The 19,136-nt window shown below is 34.0% G+C and overlaps 1 protein-coding gene across 1 annotated transcript in view; it reads right to left on the bottom strand.

Annotated features, from left to right (window-relative positions):
- The window catches only part of VGlut (Vesicular glutamate transporter), a 246,183-nt gene that overhangs the window by 26,771 nt on the left and 200,276 nt on the right, over positions 1-19,136 (bottom strand). Inside the window, exons 2-5 of the mRNA XM_074182632.1 lie at positions 16,967-17,213; positions 15,993-16,217; positions 10,266-10,459; positions 8,250-8,523 (exon numbers count right to left, since the gene is read on the bottom strand). Coding sequence (XP_074038733.1) covers positions 8,250-8,523; positions 10,266-10,459; positions 15,993-16,217; positions 16,967-17,213 — 940 coding nt within the window. The remainder of the gene's footprint in view (positions 1-8,249; positions 8,524-10,265; positions 10,460-15,992; positions 16,218-16,966; positions 17,214-19,136) is intronic.

Here is a 19,136-nt window from a genome sequence, read left to right as displayed (position 1 = left end):
TTCTCAACAAAGTCAACTAGCTCATTTGTTGAATGATCCCTTAGGTCAGCTGACAAGAGTAAAACTCAGTCAATCTCTGAAAACCCGATTCGATCCGTGGCGAAGCAGGTAGGAGGTTCAAGTCTCTATATGTGATGATTCAGATGATAGTGATCTATGAGCAAGCCTTTTATATAACGCAGGTTAGTCTAACAATTGGTTGGTTCCATTATTCGAGGAATATACAAAAGTCTTGGAATGGGTAAATCATTTTAGACTATGTAGCAAGGGAGCCCACGATGCAAAATGGGGTTTTACTCGAGCGTTATTGAGACATATTAGGTTGCAAAGCTTAGATGATAAAAACAAATATTACATAATATGTACGTTTTCATCGGTGGGGGAAGCGGCTATAGATTTTTAAATAGGTAAAAAAATACTGTTGCATGGACATACTCGAGCGCGTCAGATATTGATAGCATTAATGTCCTACGTATTTTTAATAATGTTGGTATGTTAATCTGATCGTTTGCATGATGTGGGTGGTTGTACGTAAGGGTTGACAGTGAAAAGAAAAAAAATTCAATCGAGCGCGTCAGATTTTCTAAGGGGATGTTAAGTGCAACTAAAAAAACTCTCATTTAATAATCTGACGATTTAAATCTGACGCGAACTCGCAGCCATTATTATAATGCGCAAAAAACATTTTGAAATACTCAAGCGCATCAGATTGAGATATACAGGGTGTTTCAGAATTCGACGGACAAACTTATACCACGTCATTTCTCTTGCAAAATGATGAAAAATGAGGTAGGACATGTGTGTCCGAAAATGAGCCGTTTCAGAAATACAGGGCGTTGAAGTTGCAAAATAAAAAGACCCTTTTCGTCGTAGCTCCCGGACTAAAAGGAATAAATTAATGAAACTCAGCAAATCGATTACGAGCTAGAATGTGCTTCCTCAAGTGGTATGTTTGCTTCAGTATCAGTAGCCAGTGGCGTTCCAGCGGGGTAATAGCTTATATTTCCCCCCTTATTTTTTACGCCACTGACTTTATATCCACAACCGTCTTTTTTTTGAATTCCTTGATCAATTTTACGTAAAAACCAAATAAACATTCACTATGAAAAAACCAGTAGTTTTCGAAAAAAATTGAGTTGAACTGATAGGTGCATTTTCATATGGGAATATTAATAATCGAGTAAAATAATCGAAATTCCAAAACCGAAATTATTTGAACTCTTTCATCATTCTACCATTCATTGTGTGCTTGAAAAATTATTCACATCGGCAACATATTGCGGATTTTCTACCATTTTACCAACTTTTTTTGCAGATATGTTGTGAGCCCGCAGACCTACTGAATGGCTTTACCTCGAGATTTATTTTTTAATAAAATGTTCCATCCAAACGATTTTCAAAGACAATTACGAATAGTTGGCAAAACTGAATGTTTTATCGAATTATCTTCTCTCACTGGGTAAAAATCCAAGTTTTATCGATTAACCAAAATACCATTACTTGTTTCAACCTTAGCCATCTACAATGTTTCCTGGGCATATCTATTATAGTTTTGTTAGATAACTGTACCGATATTCTCGAGTATCAGTTCAACTCAATTTTTCTCGAAAACTACTGGTTTTTTCATAGTGAATGTTTATTTGGTTTTTACGTAAAATTGATCAAGGAATTCAAAAAAAAGACGGTTGTGGATATAAAGTCAGTGGCGTAAAAAATAAGGGGGGAAATATAAGCTATTACCCCGCTGGAACGCCACTGGCTACTGATACTGAAGCAAGCATACCACTGGAGGAAGCACATTCTAGCTCGTAATCGATTTGCTGAGTTTCATTAATTTATTACTTTTAGTCCGGGAGCTACGACGAAAAGGGTCTTTTTATTTTGCAACTTCAACGCCCTGTATTTCTGAAACGGCTCATTTCCGGACACACATGTCCTACCTCATTTTTCATCATTTTGCAAGAGGAATGACGTGGTATAAGTTTGTCCGTCGAATTCTGAAACACCCTGTATATATATATATATATATATATATATATATATATATATATATGTCCTACCTCATTTTTCATCATTTTGCAAGAGGAATGAGGTGGTATAAGTTTGTCCGTCGAATTCTGAAACACCCTGTATATATATATATATATATATATATATATATATATATATATATATATATATATATATATATATATATATATATATATATATATATATATATATATATATATATATATCATCTTCATGTTCTGGACGTGATGTCTCATATTCTGGCGATTATCTAGAGAGATTCGCTTAATCTGACAAAAACAATATTTTTTTAATTTGTTTTTTAATTAATTGAACTTCAATAATTGAAAAGCTCAGGAAATAGCATGCAAATAAATAAGCATATGTTTTTTAAGTAGAATACTTGTATTTATAAGAAAATCATTTTGAAAAAATGCTCAAAAAATTAATTTTTTACAATCAGTTGATTAATTAATGAAGAAAAGGAAAATGAAACTTTTTTTGATATTTATCACTTTTATTTGTAACTAACGTTACTGCAGTTTCGTCCTATAAGGACATTTTCAAACTCATATGTTGTATAAGTTTGAGAATGTCCTTATATATTGTATATGTTTGAAAATGTCTTTATAGGACGAAACCGCAGTAACGTTAGTTACAAATAAACGTGGTAAAAAACAGTAAGTTTATTTTCTCTTTTTTTCATTATGATTTCCTACCACGTAGTAACAACGGCTACATCCATCAATTAATTGATGAATTAATCATCATCTTCATCTTCATCACGAACGAGTCTCTGTGATCAGCTGTGATGGCGTCATGGCAACAGAATTCAGAGTGGGGACGGAGTGAGAGAGTAATAGATAGAGAAAAAGTGAATAGAGAATAGAGGAATATACACTCGGAGAGGGAAATATAGGTATCACACAGCTGCACGCATTAAACTTTATCGACGAATTTTTGTTATTTCGGCTTGCGAAAATCGACAGATTATATATTTTTCGTTATCCTTGAATTATTTCCTTCAGAATAAAAAAAAATTAGCTTTGCTCGAGAATGTCGAAATGATGTTATTTTTTTACAACTTTGCTGCCCTCACCTGTCTTTACGCCACACTCAAATTGTCAGATTACTGGAATATACACTTTTTAGCAGGTAATTAACTCACCCTACCTTAATCTGACGTGCTTGAGAATTTCTGATAATTTTTTTTACTAGTCTGATCCTTTATCCCTCACAGGCGGCCTTATATGTGGATCTCATATTTGGTGGAGGTACTTAACCGGGTACAAGGTATTTCCTATATATTAATCTGCCGCGCTTTAGTAAATTCCGAAATCCCCGCTTGGACCCCCCTATTAATGGTAGAATTCTGAAACTCTTTTGAAAGTTCAGGTGTTCAGTGTTTGTTTAGTAAAGTCTAAAGGGATACCTATCAGAGTTTTTGGTTCGATGAAATCTGACGGGTGTCAGAAGTTTCGTTACCTTTCAGGTCAGATATACTTTGTTAGGTCTATTGGACTTTGCTCGATGAAAGCCGCTTGACTGCCCGAGAATATTTTACGGGCTCATTATGTAAGATTGGTTTCTTTCATTATCGTCCTATACAAATATGTGGCAAAGATTTTCAGTTGAAATATAATAGCATAGATTCCTAGACAGGTTGATATTTCTGAGTAAGTGAGGGGAGTGACATCTCCTTTCGAAGACGCCACCTAGGGAATGTTTGTGCAGTCAGTGTCGAAACTTGGCTTATCTTCGTTTATCTTTGATATTCGTGAATTGAGTCTCTTGTTGATCCCAGAGATGACGTGGAGGTATATTTCTTCACCTCTATTCAATGCTTTCTTTTTCTTTATTGAAGATTTTGAAGATTTCTACCATGACAAAATTATCAGGTTTGAAATTTTTTATTTGCAATGACTGTTTCATTGGTTTGATGAAAGCTTATTCTGGAATGTCATTTATTTCAGAGAAAATATAGTGAATGAATTTTCTACTATTTATGGTAACAAAGGCCGCTTTTCAATTATTTCGTTTTTTTTGTTTCCCCATATATGAATGTAATGGAAAAAAATGGAATACAAAAACAAATGAGGATGAAACTTACAAAAAGATATTTTCAATAGGCGGTTTAAAAATAAACCGGCTACTTTTATTAATCATTTTTGTGTTTTTATGAAAATTCTGAGAAACCCTGCCTCAATTTTTTCAACTATGCCTCATTTCTTAAGCTACTTGTCTTCACATAGAATGATGAATTTCCACGTGACTTTGTCAAAACTTGACCTTCGAAAAAACAGAAAAAATGAAAAATGATGAAACTATAGATTTTGAGATCATCTACAAAATTTAAAATACGAGATTCATACATTATGATTTCTGTATTCACAGTTAAGAGACTATACACTGTGTCCAAAATAAGAATGAACAGCATAACAGCCTGTAACACATCACGATGACTGTCTTTATTAGATTGCTTTTGTCAAGAAACCACAGGTTTTTTGAATGATCCGTATTCTTTTAAATTAAGGACTAAACGTTTAAATGTTGATTTACCAGGTTGTCGCCTCTCTGGATACGTATTATTGTCATGTAACATGACAACATATCAAATTTTTTAGTATTCGTTTTCCACTTTTGACACAAATTGGTTAACGGAGATGTAAAAGTAGGAACGCTAATATGTTGAAAATTCCACCAAACAACAGTATTATCATGACAACAGAACATTCTGTGTAATTTTTTCCAGCGTGTACAATCTAAAATTGAAGGAAAGCAGGTTAAGTAATCACTTTTCATTTTGCGTGAGAAATGGTTATGAAATCATATTGTGTGATACGTTGCTGTATTCATAATGAAAAATGGAGTCGTATACAGGGTATCCTTTAGTTTCGAACCATATTAAAATACAAAATTGATAAAACACAACAAAAAAATATTTTTTGAATGTTTCCTACACTAAATTAGTCAATTTCTACTAATTTTGGGGTGATAAAAATGAAAATAACAATGAAAAATTTTTATTAGCTCTGGTTTTTGAGATACACAGTACTTAATCTTAAAGAGTAGTTATACTTTACGTGAAAAGTGAAAGTACATAAAACAATATTGTTATGTTTCTTTTAGAATATTTTAAGTACAAAATTAATAAAGAAAAACATTATTCTTAGTGTTTTGACAAATAGAAGAAGTTTTTACCACCAAATTTCAATTAAGTCCATCCGATTCATTGTAAGATCGCTGTCGTTTAGCTTGTCTTTTATAAAACACTTCTGGAGCATCCCTACACACAGACTAGCAGTAGTCTGCAAGCATTGCTTCATTCCAACGGCCCTGATATCTCTGTTCCATTAAGGCAATGTCTTGATGGAATCTTTCTCCATGTTCGTCACTCACAGCTCCACAGTTTTGTGGGAAGAAATTAAGATGAGAGTGAAGAAAATGAATTTTTAAGGACATGTTGCATCCAAGTTGGTGGTAAGCTTGAAGAAGCTCTTTAACCAATGCTGTGAAGTTATCATCTCTTTTGTTACCTGAAAACCCATGTACAACCCCCTTGAAGGCTTCCCAGGCTCTTTTTTCATTTCCTGTTAAAATCATGTCAAATGCAGGATCATTTACATTTTTTCGGATTTTTACGGATTTGAGGCCCAATAAAGATGCCTTCCTTGACTTTAGCATCACTCAACCTGGGAAACTTTGCTCTCAAGTACTTAAAAGCTTGTCCTTCCTGGTCCATGGCCTTCACAAAGTTTTTCATTAGTCCCAACTTAATATGTAATGGGGGAAGGAGAACATCCTTAGGATCTACAAGAGGCTCGTAAACTACATTTTTCTCATTAGGGTTTAGGTCTCGTGTAGGCCAGTTCATTTTTTTATAGTGAGATTTTCTATCCCGACTGTCCCACAGACACAAAAAATAACAGTCCCTGGTGAACCCTAATTGCATTCCTAGGAGTATAGCAATGACTTTCAGATCACCACAGATGTGCCACTTGTGTTGTTCATATTTGATTGATTGGAGAAGTGTTTTCATATTTATATACGTTTCCTTCATGTGAACTGCATGACCTATAGGAATAGAGGGTAGCTGATTTCCATTATGCAGAAGTACAGCTTTTAAGCTTAGTTTTGAAGAGTCTATAAACAGTCTCCATTCAGATGGAGTGTGATCCAAATTCAAGCAGTCCATCAAACCATTAACATCAGGACAAACTACGAGGTTTTCTTTTTTTTCAAAAAAAGGAAGCAAATCTTTTTGACGCTGTCTGTACTGAGATATTTTCACATCATGTTTTAGAAGATTCCACTGTTGTAGTCTTGACCCTAACAGCTCAGCCTTTTCCTTAGACAAGCGAAGATCTCTTATAAGGTCACTCAACTCTGCTTGACTAATTCTGTGCGGATCACTAGACCTATCGCTTACCTCAAAATCAGGGTCATAGGATGTAGAAGGATGGGTTGCTCCTTCTAAACAGTCTTCATCACCTTTCTCTAAAATTTCATAGTTTTGGGGTGGAGAAGGGACTGGCAAATTGTCTGAGTGTGGTACAGGCCGAAGAGCAGATGGGAGATTAGGGTATTTAACCGTTCCTCTTTTCTTCATAGATAAACCTTGCTTAATGGGAGGAGTTAAGCAGAAATAACAGTCGTCTGTATGATTGGTAGGCTCACGCCAAACCATAGGTACTGCAAAAGCCATTGCCCGGTTTTTATTTTTCAGCCACTCTCGCATTATGACGGAACAAGAATTACAACATATATGAGGAGCCCATGATTTATCTTGGTCCCAACTTTCACACCAAAATAATGTTCATAGGCTGTCTTAACAATAGGTGTCATTTTACGTTTCTGAGCCTTAAATGTTATTTCACCACATATATAGCAAAAGCTATCGACAGAATTCACACACTTTCGAGGCATTTCAGATCAGCACTTAAATTAATTTAAAAATCAACTTCACACGATAATTTCAATAGCAACCACGTGCGTACAATTGACAAACTCACATAGGTTATGTTTTCTACTCAAGAACAGCTGATGAGAGGGGTGTTATGTAAACAAACATGTGTACCAACTGTTGGTGATGAAATATTTCATTTGTTGAAAACTCAATATACATATATATAATATAATGATACTATATCTTGAAAACAAGAGCTAATATATAATTTTTATGGTCACTTTCGGTTTTAACACGTGGGAATACATTAAAATCATCTAATTTCAACCCCGAAACAAAAACTTTGTTGTGTTGTGATAATGTTTTCTAAAAGACGAAACGTCGCAGAAATATTCTGCTGTTATCGTGTAGTGACAAAGCCATGACAAAGTGTTATTTGTTTTACATTTCCTTTGAAAATAAAGCTAGGAGAAAATGAAAACAAAATTCACAAATTTCGGTTTTTCTCGGATATCTCCGAACTACTCGGAGTATCAACTTTCTAAATGGCATATTAGTAGGCACATAAATGCACTACTTTTCTCTAATTCAACCTACTCCGTATCACTTACCGTTTCCGATATCCCCATGCTGTTCATCCTTATCTTAGACACAGTGTATACGTAACAAATGAAAATATGGTAAAAGGCAAAAACTATAATGAGAAGTTAAACTGGTGCTGGAAATATGATTTCAACTAGAAATATCAATGAAATAGTGTGTCTTTTTTATATAAAAATCGTTAATAGGAAATAAACAAAAACCAGTGCAATTTAATACCCTGTTTTATTAAGAATTTAGTTGGATTAGCCCATTTCAATTTACTGCAGTATAAATTATAGTTACACATCAAAACTTTCAATAGTAGCCGTGTGAATTTGAAAGGTTCTGGCCATTCTTCAAATATATTCATTGCCAATGTTTTTAACAAAAATAACCACTCATGATAGAAAATCCAAATTTGCTGATATTTTTTTGAACACTCAAAATTTCAATATTTGATTGTATGAATGATTGTTTGAATGTCGTGATTTGTTTTGATAGATTGTTAGGTTTGCAACAAAACCTGACTTTGAGATTTTCGAGTTGCCATATAGTTGACAACAGGTACATTATCGTGCAATCGAATCCATATGATGAAATAAATGATGAGATCATCGAATTCTTTTTTTTCTTCTATATATCACCTAATATTAAACAACCGATCATGTACATAAAAAACATGATAGTTCATTGAAAACAAATAAAAGAGTCCATATAAGAAAATATCAGTGCAGAATACTATTGAACTCACCTCTGTCATGGATGAGTGAAAAGAATCTTGGAAATACGAGGCTTGGAATAACACGAGCAGATAAAAATTCCAAGACCTGCAGAAATTTGCCACAAAAATGGCATAGCACGGCAAGGAGGTGAAAAACGAGTTCCACGGTGTGTTCCTTAACGTGGGAGTGATGTAGGTTTGATGGGTATTGCCTAAAGAGTTCTCTATAAATGCTAACTCTTTTACTTCAATACATGTGTGATAGGCAGGTTTCTCGAATACTAACCAGATCCACGAAAGGTACCTGAAACAAAGCAAGGAAGTTTCAAGTTTTCAAACCAGTTTTGTATATATCGAATAAAATAGTTTTAACACCATTTTGATGAAGCTTCAATGAGAGTGTTGAGAAATATTTCGTTTCTGTAGACTGGTATCTTCGGAAGCAGCTTGATGCAATGATTGGGATTAAATATTAATGTTAGTATATTCCCATTCCTGAACCTTTTTTTCTTATATTTGATAGTCATAAAATTGTAAAAAATCAGAATTCATTGAACCGAAGTTCATATTTTTTAAAAGCTATAGTATCAGCATAATCACTTCCTATGAAATATAATCTTTGAGCCGGCAAAGTTTTTCATGGAATATTTTACAGTTCAGTATTCAGATTTTGAAATGAAGTTAAATATCTTTTACAATTAAAATTGAAAACTCGATCGACTTATCTGTATAAATATTAACTTTGATTTTGAGAACTATTCTTTCATTTTATTATGAACTGTCGAGTTAGGACTCGGAATCATTGAGTTTACTGTTTCAGGTCATGAAGTCAAGGCTTTTGCAATAAGTGCATCTCACGAAGATAATAAACGCGCCTGACCAAGATGGAGGATTCACTATTCTTCTTCATCTATACTCAACAACCTGGACTTTTCATGATCACCGAAAAATCTCTTAACCTAAGATCCAAATTCCACATATTTGTTTAATCGACAAAAATTATTTCATATGAAATTTAGCGTGTTTCGAAAGTAAATCGCGAGTGAGTTGATTTTTTTGAATACTACACTTATCTGATTATTGAAGCCCACAGAATGAGCAAACGTTGGGGCTATTTTTTCCTGGCATAAGTAGAACCGAAACCTCCGGCGTGAAATGAATCAATTACAATCGCTTTTCTCACACCAGAACAAAATACTGCCTCTCACAGGTGAGTTAGTCAATATTTACATATATTTAGTGGGCATACTTAAAGACTGGCTGTAAATCAAATTAACTGAAGGAACAATTTATTCAGGCCAGTCTCGACTAACCTACACTGTAGGTTGATGGATTGACACCTATCATAAAACAACTATTTCCCTGACTAATACCACGAAGGGCGTTGGACAATGTTTGAAGAAAGAAGAAAATTAAAGCTGCCAAACGGTTGGAAGTTTAACTCAATACACCTCAGACTACACGTTTTGAGAACTCTGTTCTGAAAATGGTTTAAAGATTTTCCTGTAGTGTTTGTGAACCTCCATAAAAATAGTAGAGCAGACTTCACCGTAGAGTACTGAGTTGTTGTAAGTGGTAGGTTTTGAAGAGGTTGATTGATGAATCCCATGAAGTTTTGAAGAAATGGCAAAGGTATAGAGAAGACTTTTTTATGTAAACAACGCGCAAGATTTCAGGATCCGTTTGAGATAAGACGTGGCAGCACTAGTGAGTGAATGAGAAGGGAGATTAATGGAACATTTGTGATAGTTATTGAAGTTATTGGTATGATGTGCCAATCCGTATAACAAATCGAACACGAAGAATTATTATTTTCCATTTCATGTGATATAATACTTTTCTCAACACTTTTCTCAATTTACAGATATGGTTAATATATATCTAGGAAAATGGTACCTGAATATGAATGATGATGGAGGAAAATATTTTGAAAATCTAAACAAGTTTTATTTTGGACGTGTTAAAATTGATTTCGAAAAGTGTTCCAGAGGTGAATAAAAAAAATGCGGGATATTGAAAAACATCAAATACTCTCTCAACACTTACCACAAAATTCCAGCAACTCCGTAAAAATAAAACGGAGCTAAAACTCCAAAATGTTCCACTAGTTCGCCCGAAATGGGCATTGAAAACATAACTCCGGCGTAGCAGCCACTGAAAGCGAGTGTTGCTAAACGTGACCTCTCCAAAGGTGGAGCCCAGTGCCTCATTATGCCGTGGCAGGCTGGGTAGGTTACTCCCTGAAAAATCAAACAATAAAATGAATACAACTTACACTTTTGTCAATTTACTTGCTCAACTACTGGTACATTTGATCTGCCATATTGTTGAGCTTATAATTACATATTATAGAGGTCCCCGCCATAACTGTCTCTCTAAATTCCATAAGATGGAACCTATTTCAAAATTCGAGTTGATAGTTTTCAATATACTTTCGTTTGATTTTGTTGTCAGTGATGTGATGGAATCGATACTTTCTATAACTTACTTAAGTATCACTATACAATATTTTCCTCAAGCATTTTCTCCACACACCATTGTCATACATCGACACATCCCTATCCACATAGAGTAGCAGCGTTCAATAGTGTGCTTCACAAACTACTGAATATTCCACTGCCAGAAAGTGATTTCAAGAAAGAACAGAATGTTTTCAAACAAATCCCTGAATATTACTGGAGTTTAATCCCAACACCAAACCGTCATTTTCAACACCTCGATACGTGTTTCAATCACCGAGTGATTATCTTCAAGAGGAAGGTAACACGTGTCGAGGTGTTGAAAATAACTTTTGGTGTATGATGGAATTGGCCAATACTTGATGAAAATTGATAACTAACGTATTCAAAAAACACTTTATTGTGATAATTTAGTGAAAATCTCACAATAAAATGTTTTTTAAATATGATTAAATAAACTTCAGTAATATTCATTATTACACCAAAGATTCCAAACAGTGCATCACAAGTAAACAAATCCCTGTCAACAACAATTACAAGGTAGATATTATGGACTCCATCATTTCTAAAAAACTTCCAAAAAACAATAATGAATGTCAAAAGACATTGACATAAATTGGTGAACCCACTTAACATCGCTCGTTTTTTGAAAAGGACAAACTTGGACGTAGCTTAACGGACAATTAATAATTTAAGCTAATTTATTAAAAACAATAAAACCAAAACCTCAATGCTAGATTGATCAGGATTATATAAGTTGACTTGTGACAAAGGATTGAAGAGCATAGAAGTAGTTTCTTGAATGGAAAGACCATTTCCACATTAACAAACCACATTTCATCAAAAGGACATGTGTTGTGTAACAAACCTGTAACATTTCTTGTGAATATTTCATGAGCAATGTTTAGTTATTGTATCTTTTCCACTTTTTATATTTATGTCCTTGTTACAACATTTACAGAAAGCAAATTGGTCACCATTTTTACTTTTTTGCAAACACCCTCTATATTCAGGAACTTTTCTATTCCTCCTTATATCTTTGGGTATATTTAAATTTTTATTCTCTTCGGTCTACTACCTTTACTACTTGATGAACTGAACCTGTTTAATTAAGGAATAAAAAGACAAAACTATAATTAATAATTTCCCAACCTGTCGAAACGTATTTATACTATCTGAATAGGGTATTTCCCAAGTGCAGTGGTCGCAAACCTCTTCAATGTGTTGAGCTACTTTGTTAATTTTGGAATAAACAGCGAGCTACCCACACGGAAGCCACGTAACGCAACGTAAATGAAATAATCCACAGTTAATCTATCATTATATGTATTTATTTTACTATTTAACTGGTAATACATAATACATAGGTACTAATAATAAACTAATAACAAAATAACTAATATTACTAGTACGTACTTGTTCATAGCTACATTCCTACCTATCAAACGAAGGTGTTTGAAAAATAAACACAAACTTTTATCCAGCCACAACGGCATGTCACGTATGATTTAAAAATAGTTAATAATAATAACAAAAAAGTAACGCACTATCATGAAAAATAAAATAGCACGTTCAATGAGACGGATGACACTTAGACTCATCGATGATTTTTTTAATGTTTGCAGTATAATTTGATGCAGCCATTCGAATACAATTATCCAAATATTCATCTGTGAGTCGATTGCGATATTTGTTCTCAATAAACTTCATATTGGAAAAAGAAGATTCACACAAATAGGTTGAACTGAATAATGCTTTCACTTTCAAGGCAACACGGCATAGAACTGAATATTTGTCTTTACTTACAATAGGCCAGATACATTCAGTACTTGAGACTAACGATTTTAAGGCTAAATCATTTTGAAACTCAATGACTTCCATTTCTGTTGCAGCGATGTCTTCGCCAAAGTTCTGCATAACACAAGTTGCAAACTGTTGGATATCAATTTCCATAAAGGGTGAAACAACAAACTGCGCTACTAAAGCCATTTCATTGAAATCCTTAAAACGATTTTTGAAGTTATTCTCCAGGGTAGAAATTATTTCTACATGATATTTGTTGTCATAGGGTTCTAATGGATTTTGAGATATTTTTTCTGAAAGAATAGGAAAATGCTTGGCATCGCTGTTAATTAGGTTTTGTTCCCAAAACTCCAGCTTTTTGATAAATGCTTTCATATCAGAAATCATTTTCGCTAATTCTTTGTCTCTCCCCTGAAGATGCAAATTAAGTTCGTTTAATTTCTCTGTAATGTCTACGAGAAAACCAAAATCTCTGAGCCAGATTGAATTTTCTAGTTCCGGAGTCGGTTCATCGCGTTGTTTAAAAAATTGAACTATGCCAGATAGGACATCATTATATACACATCCATGTGTATACATGTGTTTTCTACACATCCATGTATAGAATTACTTATTTTCAAATTGATTACTTCCTTCCTTTCTTCCTCTACTTAACCATCGGACTTCAGAGTGAAGGAGTAGGTCCCCGTATTGACAGTCAACTTCATCGGCCAAGGTTCTGAATAATCTTCTTTGTAACGCTTGAGCTCTAATCTTGTTCACAATTTTTACCACCAGTTTCATAACGTTGTTTAGTTTCAGGAAATTTCCACATAATGCTTGCTGATGGATAATGCAGTGGTAACAGAGAAATTGCAGAAAAGTTTCATCTTTACGACATAACGCCACCAGACCCTTATCACAACCCACCATAGCTGGAGCGCCATCGGTTGTCAAGCCTACCATTTTCGATATTGGAATCTTCTCGGAAGAAATAATATTTTTTAAATGAGAAAACAACTCATGTCCAGTAGTGTGTTCTTTCAGTGGAATGAACTTCACAAGATCTTCTTTAATCGTGGAATCACTAAAAACCATCCTGACGAACACGGCCATCTGGGCAGTGTCAACAACATCTGTTGATTCATCCAGTTGAAGTGAAAAATAAACACAGTAATCTAAGTCAGTTCTTAACTGTAAAAAAATATCATTGCTCATTACTTCTACACGTCTCATCACTGTATTAGCAGAAAATTGCATAGATTTTATAGCTGAAACTATCTCGTTTTTATTTCTAAAGTTGGAAAATAACGAATCAGCAGCTTCTAAAAACTCCTGTTTCATCATTTCCCCGTCTTCATAAGTTTTCTTTTTTGTACAATTATCTGGGACACACGGTACGATGCTTCAGTTGCAGCCTTATTTTTGTCGACTGTTCTTAAAAATATTGATTGTTGTCCAATTAACTGCTTTTTTAACTGTTTCAGTTTCTCCTTTCTGGCGGCAGAATGTAGTGAGAATGATTTTTCAAAATTAGAATGTACAGTTTTATGATGTCTCTCAATATTTCCTTTTTTAGCAACGGTGACCGAAGTATTACATAACAAACACACATTTTTATCTTTAACTTCTGTAAAAAAGTATTGTTCTTTCCATTCCGAATGAATGAATGAATTCTTACAACTGCTTGCCATAATATTATTTTTGTTGTTCTCTACTAACCCAACCGCTGGACGTTGGTTACGCGTTCAGTTTTAAACTAAGCGCAATGTCGCCGCGCCCTGCGTATTCATCCCGTTCAAAGCAATCCAGATCGTTCTCGAACACTGACGCGCTGGTCCGGCTGGTCGGTTCTAGCCGATTCTAGCTTGATGGCGTCAGCGGCAGATCGCTCACCGCAACGTTGCCGCTGTTTATGTTTAATGTTATGACAATTAGATTTTTTTGTGGAATTTTCGGAAGCTTCTCTGATTTTTGCAGTTTGTATTTTTAAATTAAAATCGTTGTGAGAGCTACCAGAATTGCCTCCGCGAGCTACCGGTAGCTCGCGATCGACAGGTTGGCGACCACTGCCCTAGTGATATTCATATACTTTCAGTGTTTCCGCGGTGCAGAAAGTTTAGTAGGGGATTCCCGTATAGGGAGACTGATGCTCTATTGATATCGGTTTTTAAATGTGAAGTTTTATGCAATGTGTTTTCAGCACTTGAAAACGTATTATTGATATAGATTTGGAAATAAAATAACTAAATAAATCATATATTCATATATTTTGAATCCACATTCCCAAAAATCTGAGGTTGTAATCTATATGAAGACCTAAGCATTTTATTTTGTCAGTCAATTTCACAGAATCTCCATCAATATGCAAATCGATATTATCTATGGCCCTTTCACGATCTTTGGCTTTTCCAAAAATCATTAAAGATGATTCATTAGGATTAAGGTTTAGACTGTTTAGACTGTTGCTGCGAAATCTGAACAAGATTTTTATATCATTATTGAGCGATGTTTCGTGATCAATAAGCTGATTTACTTTATCGGAGTAGTACAAGTTAGTATGAATGTTGAATAATTTAAAAACCTTAGAGAAGTCAGATGTGTAGATAATAAAGAGTAGCGGGGCGAGAATTGAACCTTGTGGGGCAATGACATACATTCATATTATTAGATTGTCTACCCTTTATCACGTTACTTTCAATTTTTTTTTAAAATGAAATAATAAAGTCACATGCCTTCACACTGAAACCAAAAAAATCGAGAGACAAGAAAAGAGTGATCTTTTCATTATCGGTGACTGAAAAAATATCGTCGATCTTTTTCAATAGAGCAGTAGATGTACTGTGGTTTTTCCGAAAACCAGATTGGTGTTCAGGCAGGATGTTATTATCAAAGACATAAGAGTATATCTGACTATAGACTGCCTTTTCTACAATTTTTGAAACTACCGGTACTATATTTATGGGCCTCAAATCATTTGGTGTCAAAGGTTTAGAAATTTTGTTTATAGGAAACATATTAGATTGTTTCCATAGTTCTGGTAAGATACTAGTTTCTAGTTTCTAGAATGAATATTTTACGGACGTCCAATGCAGTTCAACAAATCCAAACATTGGATCGAACTTGTATTATTTTTCCAATTGGAATGAACCTACTTTATTCAAATTACGTTAATTACATTATAGAACGGTGAATTCAGGGATGGTAAGAAATAGTACCCTGCCTCGCAAAAATCAAAATTTTTCTAGGACTATCGAAGAAAGCGTCAATAGTTTGGGTGAGTACGCAATTATCTCATAACTCACACTTTCAAACCAATCGCAGTTGACCAGATACCATCTTCGTGACAATGTCAGATGGGCAAATTCGTAACCCCACCGTTGTTTTTCGAATATTTTTAATTGCAAGTGAGCCTTGAAAATTTAAGTTTTTTCCACATGAATTGGACGCCATATGAAATATTTTGGGTTATTTCATGTCATCTAATGAGTTAGTGGTATTGACATTACGATATTACTAATTATCAGCTCACCTCTACTAAACCCTGTAGAACTTTAATTACTATGAGAAAATCAGGTTTTTGATAGAGAGCTGGAATGATAAGATTCAGAACACAAGATGTCACAATTGCCGCCCCAAATAACTTATTGGCCGGATAAGCAGCGGCTATGAGTCCTCCAGGAATTTGGGTCACGAAATAACCCCAAAAAATGGCAGCATCAACTGCAGATAACGTCTCTGGTGTCCAAGTATTATTCTGAAAAAAATAAAATGATATATAGAGAGTGTGTTGTTTATTGTTCAGTTTGTGTCAGCTTCTATTAAAATTACTGTTACGATCCTGATTTATACAAATATCTGAACTGATTGATTTTCAAGAACTTTCCAGAAAATGTATTAATTTTACAAAAATGTTTACCTGCAATAGAAATAAAATCAACTTGAGTCATTATTGGTTACACATTGAAAGGGAACCAATAGGATTAACAATAAACTGACTGCTTACCTGATAACATATTTCATAAGATGAAATGTATACGATCAGAAAACTTTTTCGTATGATTACAGAGTTGACTCATCTAGAGAATATAGTGGTAATAATCATATCGCAACGGTTAGAATGGTTACACCACACAAGCAGAAGGCCATAAACGACAATGATAATGAAAGTAACAAAAGGGATACCAATCTAACCACGGCAGATTTAGATATAGATATAGATATAAATATAGATATATATATATATATATATATATATATATATATATATATATATATAGATATAGATATAGATATAGATATAGATATAGATATAGATATAGATATAGATATATATAGATATAGATATAGATATAGATATAGATATAGATATAGATATAGATATAGATATAGAAAGAGAGGGTGTATCCACCTCAGAATAGAATATTTAACGCGTAAGCGTAATCCATAAACCGAAGGGATTGAATGGCGATGATGATGTTAATTGATAAATTGAATTGTTCTCACCATTTTCAATTTGATCATTCCCATGCTGCTTCTCATACCAAACATGATAATAAACCCTACACAACTCAGCAAGGCGACCGTGGCTCGTTTCGTCAGACATGGTAGTTCCGGTCTGATGTACTGGTCGATCTTCCGAAGAGGTGGTTGGTCGTATTCTGGTAGGCTTTCCGGGGTGCTGACGTCGTCTGCAACTGTACCTTCACTTTTCTGATGTTTGATCGATGCATTGAATTGGTCATATTGCTTCCTGCAACAATGAATAATATTCTGTTTGAAAATCTGTTTGAAATATGTTTTTCCGTTAACCAGCTGATTTCAGAAATCTTATAGCCTACATTTTATCAATTACAGTAAGATGTTCCAGAATAAAGTTATATTTTTATTTTTATCAGATACAGAAAAAGATTATTGTACAAACGATATTCCATTCTCTGTTTGTTTTGATATTTTATCTGAGGGTATTTTTCATTGAGGCACATGACTCATTTTATGTCACTTCTAGTTTGGCCGAAAACAGATCTATGTCAAGAATTTAAAAACTGAGGAACATCTTGAGTTCCACTGAAACTACCAAGGATTATATTATTTCATAAGTAGTTGACAATTCACAGAAAAAATAACAACTTCTGAATATCATTCATATTTACTGGGAGAGAAAAAGAATAGTGGGAATTTTTACGAGACTTCTTCAGAAAAAACAGTTATATTTTAATTTCACAATAAAAAAAATGATACTTGGAATGTTCGAAATTTCTATTGTATTCAACGAAAAAGATAAATTTCCTGTTCACTTCCCAGTAACGAATAGTTTCATGCGATCCAAGGCAGTGAAAAAGGAAACCCATTCACATGAATATGATAGAACTGACCGATGTTTGATGAAAATCCTTTATAACGTATTCAAAAGACACACTTCAGTGTTAGATTTCTACTTGAAAATTTACAAAACCGCGACACGTGTTTCGCTATACAATAGCATCCCCTGGCGTCACAATACTGTATCGCGGTTTTGTTAACTTTGACTCACATTGAAATGTGTTTTTTGAATACGTCATACACATAACTTTCATTGTGATACCCAAATTCTTCCTATAAAGTTTTTTAAAAAAGTGCGAAGAGTAAAGCTTCAAGAAGTTGAAGAGCTTACCAAAAATGTTTTACACAGGCTAGCTCAATGATGGGCGGTTTGAAAAAAGGGAGGGTGAAGATTGGTTTGGTGGATAAAAAAACTTATGAGCTAGATCAGTGGTTCTAAACCTTTCTGTCAGGCCATGGACCACCAAGTTGGTTAATTAGTTTGCAGTTAATATAAAGTAACTTACGATAACTACAAATAAATACAGTACAGTACAGTAAATAAATGGAATGGTTGTCCTAATTCATACGCATAAAATTATCCTTTAATCATTAGGTAAAATCTGTAACTTTAACAAAAATTACATTATAAATTAATGCGACTTTTGTGATTGCATATTCTTTACTGAATTCTGAATCCTTGGTTCAGTGTTACTTAAACTTAAACGCTATCATCAGTGACATCCAACCGACTTTGGTGTTTGTTTTTAATAATCAGAAGCGCCGGAAAAATAGATATGTCGAAGAAAATAAAGTTAGGTAACGAATAGCAATGTCTCGAAGTTTTGGTACAGAAATTGCCTTTGGGTTCCAAAATTCTTCAAGATTAGTTCCTGATTCGAATGTATCTTTTAAGTTGCTAGCGTGTAGCATATCAATTACCCATTCTTGAACTCCATCAGGCACCTCAGAAACGTTTACAATAAATGGATTGTGGATCATTTTTTGAATACTTTTATCCTCGCGGTCGGGAAAATAGCGATTGAATTTAATTTTTAAGTTTTTTAAATTCCATATGTTCTTTTGTATTTATCCTTCAATTTCAGCACTCTGTCCATCAATAATTTGACAGACAAACACAGTAAAGTTATTATTTTCGACCTTCTTAATCTATAGCTCGATTTTATCTTCATAAACAAAAATATTGCTCATGCCTTGCAACTTCAAATTTCCCGACCCTTGCAGTAAAAGGTTTAATTTATTCAGTTGCGCAAAAAAAATCGACCAAATAAGCAAAATGTATTTGAAATTTGGACTCGCAGAACTGATCAAACAACTCTTTGTTTTCCTTGTTAGTTAAAATATTTTTACTTCC

Source organism: Leptinotarsa decemlineata, unplaced genomic scaffold (genome assembly GCF_025532065.1).
Source record: "Leptinotarsa decemlineata unplaced genomic scaffold, Ldec_3_MD MMD2_tig00026328_RagTag_RagTag, whole genome shotgun sequence".
NCBI classification, from domain to species: Eukaryota; Metazoa; Arthropoda; class Insecta; order Coleoptera; family Chrysomelidae; genus Leptinotarsa; species Leptinotarsa decemlineata.
This window is presented reverse-complemented; position numbering and strand designations above follow the sequence as displayed.